The 11,731-nt window shown below is 38.0% G+C and overlaps 3 protein-coding genes across 5 annotated transcripts; 1 reads left to right on the forward strand and 2 right to left on the reverse strand.

Moving 5' to 3' along the window:
- Positions 1 to 3,150: 3,150 nt before the first annotated feature.
- Positions 3,151 to 6,203, reverse strand: LOC102618158 (probable nucleoredoxin 1). 3 transcript variants are annotated; one of them, XM_006483805.4, is made up of 4 exons: positions 6,006 to 6,203; positions 4,942 to 5,421; positions 4,335 to 4,814; positions 3,151 to 4,058 (listed from the first exon to the last, which is right to left on the reverse strand). In XM_006483805.4, the coding sequence occupies exons 1-4, from the start codon at positions 6,093 to 6,095 to the stop codon at positions 3,396 to 3,398; spliced, it is 1,713 nt and encodes a 570-aa protein (XP_006483868.1). In that variant the 5' UTR covers positions 6,096 to 6,203; the 3' UTR covers positions 3,151 to 3,395. The 3 variants fall into 3 exon arrangements, with proteins under 3 accessions (XP_006483868.1, XP_015387465.1, XP_024956995.1); XM_015531979.3 differs by lacking the exon at positions 6,006 to 6,203 and adding an exon at positions 5,574 to 5,798; XM_025101227.2 differs by lacking the exon at positions 6,006 to 6,203 and adding an exon at positions 5,550 to 5,792.
- Positions 6,204 to 7,508: 1,305 nt separating this feature from the next.
- Positions 7,509 to 8,931, reverse strand: LOC102617875 (glucan endo-1,3-beta-glucosidase-like). The gene is made up of 2 exons (XM_006483804.4): positions 8,749 to 8,931; positions 7,509 to 8,677 (listed from the first exon to the last, which is right to left on the reverse strand). The coding sequence occupies exons 1-2, from the start codon at positions 8,792 to 8,794 to the stop codon at positions 7,713 to 7,715; spliced, it is 1,011 nt and encodes a 336-aa protein (XP_006483867.1). The 5' UTR covers positions 8,795 to 8,931; the 3' UTR covers positions 7,509 to 7,712.
- A 1,594-nt stretch (positions 8,932 to 10,525) lies between these two features.
- Positions 10,526 to 11,509, forward strand: LOC102617587 (uncharacterized). Its single transcript, XM_025100594.2, has one exon. The coding sequence runs from the start codon at positions 10,778 to 10,780 to the stop codon at positions 11,255 to 11,257; it is 480 nt and encodes a 159-aa protein (XP_024956362.1). The 5' UTR covers positions 10,526 to 10,777; the 3' UTR covers positions 11,258 to 11,509.
- The last annotated feature ends 222 nt before the right edge of the window (positions 11,510 to 11,731 follow it).

The raw sequence follows: 11,731 nt of genomic DNA on the forward strand, positions 1-11,731 counted from the left end.
GAAGAAGTGTTTTAACCTTAAATTATTTTTACCAAGACTCTGGGATGATAAGAACTTTGGAATATAAGAAGTTTACCCTAGATAGTTTGTCTTAGAATAATAGTTTAGGACTTTGGAACTTTTTGGACATGAACTTTAGAACCTTTTGGGCTTTTAAGCCTTGCCACTTATAAGATTTATCTTAGATAGTTTATTTTAAGATAAGAGCCTAGGATCTCGGAGTCTTTTGGATTTTAAAGCCTTACCACCTAAGTGGTTTGTGTTAGGATAAGATTTTGAGACCTTGGAATAGAATTTTTTGGACTTTAAACTCTTACCACTGAAAATGTTTATCCTAAGTAGTTTATCCACCACTTCATGAACTTTATTTATAATAAATTTATTTGGAGCTATCGAGCTTATTCTATTTTTTGTCAAACAGGTTCCATGGACAGCAATCATATCCCTGGCTTCTTTTGTGATAGCTCGATCTGATGGTCCAGTAGCAACTAGCATAGGAATACCATTGCCCTTGAATTTGCCACTCAAGGATGCGTTCCTTGCATCACCAAAGGGAAGAACCAGCCATTGCATTCATTTAAAGAAGCAAACCCAACGTTTACAGTTTATCATAATGAACACGTGTAATGACACTGAGAGCCGTACGTGTCGCTAGCACATCAAACTTCATAAGCTATATAAAGGGGCATAACTTCTCAAGAAAGCGCATTCAGAAAGAGTAGCAGAGCAGAAGAGAGCCTAAAGAAGAAGAAGAACGCATGAAGGAAAATAAATTGTAAAGCAAACTTCACATTTTTAAAAAACCCACTTCGAATGGTTCATTCCTTTCCTCAATCTTCTTGTATGCTTCAATAAGCTTGGGAAGAAAAGCACGACATGGAGCAGAACATTAATGCGATGAGTACAAAAACTCGTAGCGGTCATGTCGTTTATCAATTAATAAATAGGATGAATCGTCGTTTTATGAATACGACAAGCGTACAAATTATGCGTCGTATATCCGTTACGACCATGAACCAACATGTCGTCTGCGTTTTTAATAAATGAATTTCATCACGTCGTTGGTAAGTAGACTACCTATATATCGTCCCCTTGGAATACTTTTCCACATATGATAAGCATGGAAAAAGCAACTGAATTGGGACCAGAAATAGAATTTTGCTTCAGAAAAAGCAACTGAATTACCGGCTGCAGCCAGTTTGGTCTACAAGAGCTTATAATGACTAGTGATAAGACCATGGATAGCTGCGGAGCTGATGTAGACATTGCTTATGGTTATATATGGAGCTGGAAGCCTGGAATTAGGAAGCAACATGTGAAGATTTTGATCATGATTCATGGACATACACATTTATCATATTGTTCCTACAGGTGGTGGCGTGATTAGAGACCGGATCATTTTGTTATGTCATGAGAAAGGGAACCAAAACTGAAATGAAAGCAGTGATTAGATGAGAAGCAGAGAAGACTTTCAAAGCCATCACAAAATCTTAGTGGAAGGCAAATGATTTATGTTGGCATGTCATGATGTTGAGATAAGAAGCAAAATTCTCCCCCCAAGGTAGCGGTCACTACCAGCTCCTTTTCTTGCCATATACAGAAATTATTCCACTCAATAAATCAGAAATTAACTATGCTATGATATATTACGTAGTTCAAACAACTGACTTTTACATACGCAAAAATATATGCATATACACCGTTTTACGTATCTTGCCATGCTTACCTATGGGTTTAAACTGCTGTATATAGAGCTTGATATTGAATATTGATGCACAAAAGGTCGGGAGCAAGTCTCGGTGACCAATATCATCTCCAAGTGCTACTGGAACTCGATCAAACACGCTGCTGCATCCCTTTCCATTCGAGACCACATTGGATCCATAGTTTAAAGAAACTTAACCCAAAACGCCGTAGACGTTATGTCGTTTCCAAACTTATAAATCGGAGGTACATTCCCTTAAACCGACAAGTCGTAAATAGCTTTAATAATAGGATGTTGTGTCGTTTTAAAGCATGGAAAAAGCACCTGAATTGGGTCCATTGTTGCGGTGATTGATTATTTGCTCCTTCAGTTTTCTTTTTTATTAGTTTATTTCCTTCATGTTTACCAGAACTTTAGTTTTGCTTCAGTTTGCTACTGAGCTTGGCTGACGCTTGATACCTGATTTGCCTTGTTACTGAGCAGCTGCAGCCAGTTTACAATTTAGTCCACAAGAGCTTGTATTAGCTGGTTTAAACTCAATATATCACAAGAGCTTGATTAATCTCCAACTTCCAGTTTCATCCCTTTTCATTTGTTGCATTTGTTGTAAACGAATAATCTCAATTGATTTCATAAGAAGTGGCGTCTAGCTTGGCATTTAGAGCATTGAATTGATTTCATTTTGGACTCAGTTGCCGCCAAGTGATGAATATAGGTTGGCGAGAACTATTTATCCTGGTGACTGGCGAGTGGCGAATTACTAGTTAATCAAGTACTTTGATTACTGTTGATCTTAAGTTGATGTGTTTGATAAAGAAATTTGTATCCAATATTTATTTATTTCGGGCCATCATACTCCCTAGGAACATTGACAATGGAGTACAAGAGGCAGCATACTATTAGACCCATTAAGCTCAAAGCAATGGCTGCATGCTATGAGTCAAAAGTATTTCAAGGAATTCATTCATCAGGATCTACACTCTTTAAGGGATGCAATGATCTTTTGATCTAGTTTCGGACGAAGCTGGTGGTGATTTTGATCACATAGACTTGCTGAAATATTCATTATGAGATTTATTATTATTATTATTATTATTATTGGTTCTAAAATCATATTTTTTTTTCTTTTTCTGGGTTTCCAAATCGTTTTTGCAGACCTCCTGTGCGTTAACAAGATAATTTTGAACCTCATTTTATTTTTAGAACTTGTCAATTGTCAATTGTCATATTGTCATATTCAGCTTTTTTAAAACCGTGTTCGTGTGTCAACATTTATTAGCACATTTGCATTTTGCAGCAGCTACATGAGATCCCATAACCTCGAATGGGGTCAAGACCAATGAGGCCATCTCAAGTTCTTGTTCTATCGGTGAAGCCACGAACTGAATCCAACCTGCTGCCACCCCTACTTACAGCTAAAAACAGATTTATTTTAGCATACAAGGTAATAAAATTCGCTCGATTGCTGCCACTTCTATAAAAATATGTAAGCATTGCAGCATACCATATAATTTGATACCAGAAGCACCCATAAGGCACACATATTTCACGCCATCATACTACTCTACGTACTTCATAGCCTACATTGCTATTACATATAAACCATTCATGAATAACATAATCCCAAGCGAGTAAGGCAAGATGATTATGAAATGACCACAGTTCTTCTCAGAATTGAAAGACCAGTGTCTCAACCTTTGTAACAGAGCCCCCCATCACAACGCCATCCTTCTTTGGAGGGATTTTGTTCTTCTGATTTGTCATCTTTGGTTCCTTTGTCCTCTCCCAAGGCGCAATTGGGATGGAGACAAAAGTCACACTCATCGCAGCTGAATGCCCATACACGTCCTTCCTCATCGCATCCATCGCAACTGTAAACCCCACAGCGATCAAGCACAAGTTCGTGCTCATGCAATGCATGCTTCACATTTTCAGGCCAACCCTTTGCCATCTCATTGTATTGCCCATCAATCTCCTTCATACGCTCTTCAGTAAAAGGATAAGCTTCGGCTCCATGGACAGCAATCATATCCCTGGCTTCTTTTGTGATAGTTCGACCTGATGGTCCAATGGCAACTAGCATAGGAATGCCAGACACCTTGAATTTGCGACTCAAGGATGCCTTCCTTGCATCACCAAAGGGAAGAGCCAGCCATGGCATTCCTTTAAAGAATTCATCAAAGGAAGTTTGGTCTCTGTCACTAGAGATGAAAACCACTTCCAATGATTCATTCCTTTCCTTAATCTTCTTGTATGCTTCAATAAGCTTTGGAAGAAAAGCACGGCATGGAGGACACCAATGCGCTGAAAAGTACAGGAGGATGGTCTTCCCCACTAAATCAGACACTGGAACCTGAAAACAGTAGTAGAAGTCATCAGTTAGAGAGATTTTTTTGGGAGGTAGTTGGAGAGAGATTTTTTTGGGAGGTAGTTGGGTGGTTTGGGGCTTTTTCTTTTTCTTGCTTTTTGGTGGTTTACTGTTTGTTTGAATAGTGGCGAAACTCACAGTTACAAAAACAAATCCAATTGATGAACCCATGCATGGTTACAGTAGTCAATGAAACAGGAACACACAGCTAAGGAGATTTTAAAGTTAGCAGCAGAATCCAGAAACTTGAAAGTATCATACCTTGCCCCCATTCTTTCCAACGACAAAATCCAGATCCCCAGAGACCAAAACCAACTCCAGTGTCTGTGATTCCTCTTTTGCTCTCTGTATTTCAGCAAGCTCTGCAAACTTTTCCGGGGTGAAAGGGAATGCACCAACTCCATGTTCTTCAATGGCTTCAGCGACATTGGAATGAAGAGTTTTCCCATCTGGGCCTATGATCACCAGAGTGGGAAGGGTGGAAAGCTCAAAATACCGAGCCAGCTTCTCACGGCTCTTGTCCTTGAAGGGCAAAGCTAGCCAAGGCATGCTTCCTAAGTCTCGCTTAAAAGATTCTTCCTCATCATCGAGTGAGATCAAAACAATCTCGAAGCTCTCCCCCTTTCCTTTCAGTTTCTCATATACCTCCACAAGCCTTGGAGTAAATTCAGCACTTGCCTTATATGAAGACATTGAGAAATAAAGACCAATAGTCTTCCCTTCGAGATCTGAGACAGATATCTTGTATAAAAAAATCAAGAACAAAATTCAGATTAGGCATCCAACAAGACATTTCAAGACACAATTCAAGAAGATGAGAAAAGCTATAAGCACATTTCAATTAACAAGCCACATCATCATAAAATACCTTTCTTCCATCAGATGAAATAACAAAATCACGGGAGTGGGAGGTCAAGACAGATCTAAGGGACTGTTCCCTTTTGGCTCTTTCTTCTTGCTCCTTCATTTCTTTGATCCTTTCTACGGTAAAAGGGTACCCTTCAACTCCATACTCTCGAATGATTTCAACTCCACCATCACTTAAAACTTTTCCATTTTCATCCAGAATCACAAGGTGAGGAATTCCCATCACCTTGAACAACTCATCCAACTTATCACGTGTCTCAGAATCAGAAAATGGAACTGCAAGCCACGGCATCTTTGAGAAGTAGCCCTTAAATGCCTCATCATCTTCATCGCCTGAGACAAAAATGACCTCAAAATCACCTTGGCGAGAGAGTTCATTATACACCTCCGCTAAAATTGGTGTGAATCGCTGACATGGGCCACACCATGACGCTGAAAAATACAGCCCAATCTTCTTTCCCTTCAAGCTGTCAATTTTAACCTGCAAAATTTCAAAATATATGTGCAAAAATAAATACAGTGAATAACAACAATTCTACCGTTTAAAATGCTCAGCTAGACAGTTTGAACAAGGGAATTCATAAAAAAAAATTAAAATACAGACTCCACCAGTCATTATGCAAGCTTCACTACCCTTAATAACAATTCATAAATTTTCATTATTTCCATCACAGAGGTCAAATAAGTCACAGGTACAAGCGCATAGTTGGAAAATTTTCATCAACTTTGCTTGGTAATTATAATACTCGACATCTGATTTGCCATTTTTTACATTCCCCGAATTTTGTTCAACTAAATACATCACGGCAGGCTTGTGGAACTATTACTAATTCACACACACACACACACACACACACTAATAAATTAAACTTAAATGCTTTCTCGAATTGACCAAAACAAAATACATATGACGGAAGCAAAATATCACAAAATTGCCCATAGAAATTTATAAGTTTAGCTGAATTCAGCAGAGGTCCCTACCAAACCCACAAATAATAATAAAAAATTCCCCCGCAAGTTTAAAATAGAACCACAGTAAAAACGCCCTAAAGCAAAGCTAAGTACCTGATCACCGTTGCTGCGAATTAGAAAATCCCTCGCCGAAGAAGAGAGGAGGGATTGAATGTCGTGAGAATTTGCTCCGTTCATGTTCATTTCTTTTTCTCCTCGTTGTTATTGTTCACACTGTCACTCACTCTTCCCTTGATTTTGATTTTAAAGGAGTAGAAGCCAACTTTACTGAACGAAGTGAACGTGAAGCTTGTTTGGTTAATATTTCAACTTTTGATTTTTTTAAATGGTGACGCGGACAGTCAACGATGCTTTGACTAGATTTTTCTAGATTTTTCTTTCTTTTTCTTCTCTTAGCGACTAAGTGATGCCAAAGAACAAAGTGGACCGTCGTCGTATCGTCCTGTCAGCTGCTTATTGGTCCAAATTACGGCTTCCCTATTTGCCCTGCCCGCCATGTCCCCGCACCAGCCCCACTGCTAGGGATGGCGATGGAGATGGGAGGGGAGGGATCAATCTCTCCATATTCATCTTTGATATTCTATGTATGTCTCCGTCCCTTCTCTGTTCCCATCAAAATTACTTGAGAGAATTTATATCTCCTTCCCAAATAATAACAGGGGATCCCCAAGGATCCCTGGTCCCCGAATAACGAATAGTCTAATACATTATTTTTATTTTCGATTTTAAATTAATCATATTAAAATAAAAAATTTAGATAAAAATAAAGTTCAAAATATATCTTACATTAATATTGATCCATTACAAAGTCACATTCAAAATATAAATTATTAAAATAATTATAAAACAATAAAAATAATATAAGTAAAGTAACTTATAAGTACAAATATTAATAATTGTATAATATAATCACAATGTAAAATAAACTCATACTGTTATTGTAAGTTCATAACCAACTTTGACAGCACATTAAGGCCTCCAATGTGTTTGGATGAAGTTTGTTACGGTGTGGGCTCACAACTCTACCACCGGTGCTAAAAGCTGATTCAGAAGCAACTGTTGTAATTGGAATTGCCAAAATATCTCTAGCAATTCGAGCTAATGTAGGATACCTATTAGTATTTAATAATATAAATATTTTGATATTTATTATTTTTAATAATATTTATAATTTTGTTATTTATTTATTAGTAATTTTAAAAATAAAATTAAAATTAAAAATTAAAATGGGAAAATTGGTAGGGGATGGGGATTCCACCTCATCCCCGTCCCCTCCCCGAATAAAAAAATAGGTTTAAAATTATCCCCGTACCCTCCTTGAATGAAAAAAATCCCCGAAAATATCCGTCCCCATGGGAATTTTTGCCTTCCCTACCCACTGCCCTAAATTACAAAAACTGTTTTTCTAAATAATACTAATTTATTTTGGATAAGTGCATAATCATTCGTCGATCACAAAAAATATCTGTAAGAATCTGAATAATAATTTTCAATTAATTTAGTGTATAGTCGAATAATAATATTCCCCGATTTTCTTTTTCGTTCTTTTTATTTTAAAAAAGAAAAAGTTGTGGAATCACTTCCGTTCTTGAGACCATTGGCCGCGAGGCATCAACTACTTTTATGCTATACTTATTCGTTCACACTCAGCGCTCCCGAAATTCAAAGTGGACGTTGACAAAAACATCTTCAGAAATTTCCAAGTATACTTCCACATAGAAACAACCTTTTGAAAATTTTAACGCTGTCGATGTGATGGACAATAATTCTAATTATGTGACAGCAATACAAGCATTACTCTCAGTTAAATCTAATATCATAAATTTTGGATCCATCAAGTCCAAAAATCCCAAAATGCTTCTCATATTCCGCTCCGCTCTTGCCATCCTCATCAAAAAGATCAAATAAGAAAACTTCAACGCCTTGTCCGGGCCTCTTTGGTGTCCCCACGCCAGCCTGTGCCCTTCTCACCACATTCTCATTATACGCCAACGCATTTTCCACGCTGGCCTCTGCGCCGCCGCTCGTCGGCCACCCTGTCTCCGTTACCACCAAAGGAACCCCAACAAACCCCTCTTTCTCAATTGCATAAATGAAAGCATCAATGCTTGCATCAAAAAGATTACCGTAAGCTAATGCACCATCTTGAAGCACTGCTTTGTCACTTCTAAATAGTGCATAGTCTAAGGAAATGTATTCTGAGCTGCTAGTGTAGCTTAAGTATGGATACACATTAACCATGAAAGGTGAGTTAGTATCATTTAAGAACCGAAGGAGAGGAACTATGTTGGAGACAATGTAAGGATCAAATGTTCCCGAAGATGGAGGGTATGATGCTGAGAGAACTGAAGCTGCTTGTGGTGAAGATAGCTTCACAGAATTTGCTAGGTTAAGGGTTTGTAAAGCCTGATAAAGATTTATCATAGCAGGTACTACAAAGGGAGAGTAATATGGATCTTTAGAAAGGACTTCATTGCCAACGGCAAGGTAGCGGATTTGGTTGGTGGGGATGTGATAAAAGATGTTGGATTGAAGCCATTCCAGAGAGAATGTGGGGCTGCCTGCTGCTAGGGAAGGGAGGATTTCGTTAGGCACGCCAATGATGAGGTTGATTCCGGTGCCTGAAAATGATTTTAGAGTTAATGGGACAGGATTAAAGACGCGTACATTTGAAATGCCATTGGATGTGAGAAGGTTGATGACATCAGATGGTCGTGGAAGGTTGTCTGCAACGCGACCATAACATATTCCAATTGGTGCAGCCACTGCAACCAGAGAAATTAATTGGGTTAGTGTGAGAGCGTAGGAGAAATCATGAGTAACTTACGTAATGTACCTGTTGGAGATTGAAGGAAGAAGAGGGGTAATAGGAAAATTAACATTGAATCTTGAATTGTTAAGCCTGAAATTTGTGCAAGAGCTATAATGGACTTTGGATCTAATGTGTTGAGTTTGAGTGGCTTATATAAATTTATGGCTGAATTGGATGGTAAATAGCAGGTAATATATGAGTTCCGAGTTGCATTTTGATTTTGGTTGAATTTTGGTTAAAGCTCTTTTTGTGCCTATATATATATATATATATAAATCTCTTGGTGGGTTATTGGGCTTCCCTTCACTCGGCCCATCGAAAGTCCTTTGCCTCCAGAAACAGAGCTTATGCTTTCTCATTTTTACGACCTACAGGTTTCCTCAGGCTCAGCATAGGAAATTCATGTGGTTTCACAATGTCTCTAGTATATTACTAATGGCACAAACAAACTTTGGCATACCAAACAAGTGAACAACTGAAAGTAAAGGTCATTTCTCATTTTAAGGTCAATCTTAACTATCCTATCCTGCATGAGAAAGAGTACAAACCTTAATATCTTCTTAAAAACATACAATTACGTCTTCGTTTCAACTTTAGGACTACATTAGCTTCTGGAGTGAGCAAAATTGAGCTGTGTACTGTTCTTAGCAACAAGCCAACAACTCATCAACAAAGACTATGGGGTCTTGTAACACATGAACATATATACGATCAAATAGATCTATTTCTTTGTTATACTAAAATTTTTTTATTAACTATAAATTACAAGTTTTTCTACATATTTTCAGTTAAAAGTTTAGATACCTTCGAAGAGAGCAGAAATGCAACATGGACCGTGTTCAATATTCTCCCACCAACTTGAGTGCTCTAAATCTCACTCTTCATCTTCAAGGTAAGAAGCGTGGTTAATGAGTTCAAATTGTCCTCAGGATATTAGTTCTTGAGGTAATTTGAATTGAAATGGGTTAGGGTAAATCCTGGTTCCAAATCTTGGTAAAAAGAAGAGGGAAAAGGAAGACCTACTGTCCTACATATTGCTGCTTATCTTTTGTCTGTACACATTGGTGGCAGGTGTGTACGCCAAAAACTTTGTCAGTTGATCCTAATTGTGACATCCTCTTCTTTATAGATAATTGCGTATTAATTTTTTTAAATGATATTTTCTAATCATCAAAAGACGTATCATCAAGCTCAGTCCACTCTAGTAGAATCTTCTTTGTTAAAGAAAGGAATAAAGATGAAAATCCAGAAGAAGGTGACCCCTCCATTAAGCAGCAGATAAGCTTCTGTATGGGAAAATGGAGTTTGATATTTGTTACACAGATCCCTAAGTTGAACCCATATTTTCTTCTCTTTTCCAGATTTGCTGCAAGCCTTACAAATTGGACCAAATTTCCATAGGGTCTAATCAAAATTTGAGGAAAAGCTTATGCATGAATATGCCCCACAAGGACTTTCAATTCACGACATTATTGGAATGTGTCAATTTCCAAGCTGTGCTGTGGCAATGAAGATTGTAAGAGGCCATAACAGAGTACAGTTTGTGAATGCATATGAAGACTTGCATGGTTGTATGCATGAATTGTACAGGAGATTATTCCATTCCAATGATTAGATGCTAAGTGCCTAATAATTTGTACCTAATTAAACCGCTGGTTTTTTATTGAAGAAAATGAGATTATGCGCGTCAAAAGGCTCCAAAATCTTCCTTTCTCCCCATACAAAGCAAAGCCAGGGGGCAAATGCCCCATCTTCTGCAGTAAAGAACACAAAAGAATATCTTTAGTTTGTTTCTTTATTAAAAGAACCTAACTTCTTTATTGAATTGAAAAAAAAAACATGTTTGAAAATTGAAACCCATTATAACTTAAAACACATTGCCTCTCCTAACACTCACAAGCAATAACATTATTCTTGCTTGATTCATGAGTTTTGGCCAAAGTCTCCCTTTGTCTGCACTCAAAGAACAAGAGCTGCAGAAACTTATAACGACTAATAAATCCATCAGGCATCAGCGTTTGTTCTCTTCTCGAAACCAAACTACGACAAGTCCATGTCTTCGACGTCGTTGCAGCAACCGCAGCAGCCCGGTTTGGTATATCCAAACACTGTAACAGGGCAGCCGCCAGCAGTTTCCTCGTCGTCCCACTCAAATGGATCATTTGGGACAGTTTTCATAGTCCTGGCTGTTATTATTGTTATATCATCAATAGCTTGCTGTCTTGGACGCCTTTGCAACAGGCGCCACCACAGCTCTCACGGTCACAAAGAGAAGCCTTCAAAGCAAATTCGTCCAAGAGGCAAGCCTGGAGCTGGAAGGGACCTGGAATTCGGGCCAGATCCCGAAAGAAACCCCAGCTTTCGCCGCAGAGAAAGAGAAACGACGGAACTGGAGTTTGGGTTTGATAAGAATATTGCTGCTTCAAAACCTGCTGGCAATGGTGAAAGCAGAGGCTTCAAGCAGTTTAATAATGGAGACATCAGAGTTGCTCCCAAGATTGTTAGCTTTGGAGAGCCCAAGGACCGTGCATGATTCAACAACTACATGTGTAAACATGTTTCAAGAAACCATATTCTATTTTAATTCTTCTCCTCTTTTCAGTTTTTTTTTTTTTATTTGTAGCGGCAGCAGCTTGAATTGTGTAATTATAAGTGTCTTAACAGAATTATCTTATTTGGCATAAGATATATTAAGGTTGTGATGCACAATATTAAGAGCCCTACTTTCCTGCTTGGCATGAACTGATCTCAATGGCAATATATGTATCAAATTTCCCCATCAAAATCTACATCATCCAATGATTCCAAACAATTAATTTTCGTCTGACAGGTACTTGCCCTTGAACCGGCGATCGAATTTTTTTTTCCCCCCCGAAAAATTTGTTTGGTTTTAGAACCAAAGATAAAAGAAAGCAACTGCATTAAAAATATTTTACCTTCATGTTGTATCTGTATATACTAAGTACAACTCAACAATTTTGATGAATAATTGAATGCTGGCCGTTTG

The sequence above is a fragment of the Citrus sinensis genome, chromosome 4, assembly GCF_022201045.2.
Source record: "Citrus sinensis cultivar Valencia sweet orange chromosome 4, DVS_A1.0, whole genome shotgun sequence".
NCBI classification, from domain to species: Eukaryota; Viridiplantae; Streptophyta; class Magnoliopsida; order Sapindales; family Rutaceae; genus Citrus; species Citrus sinensis.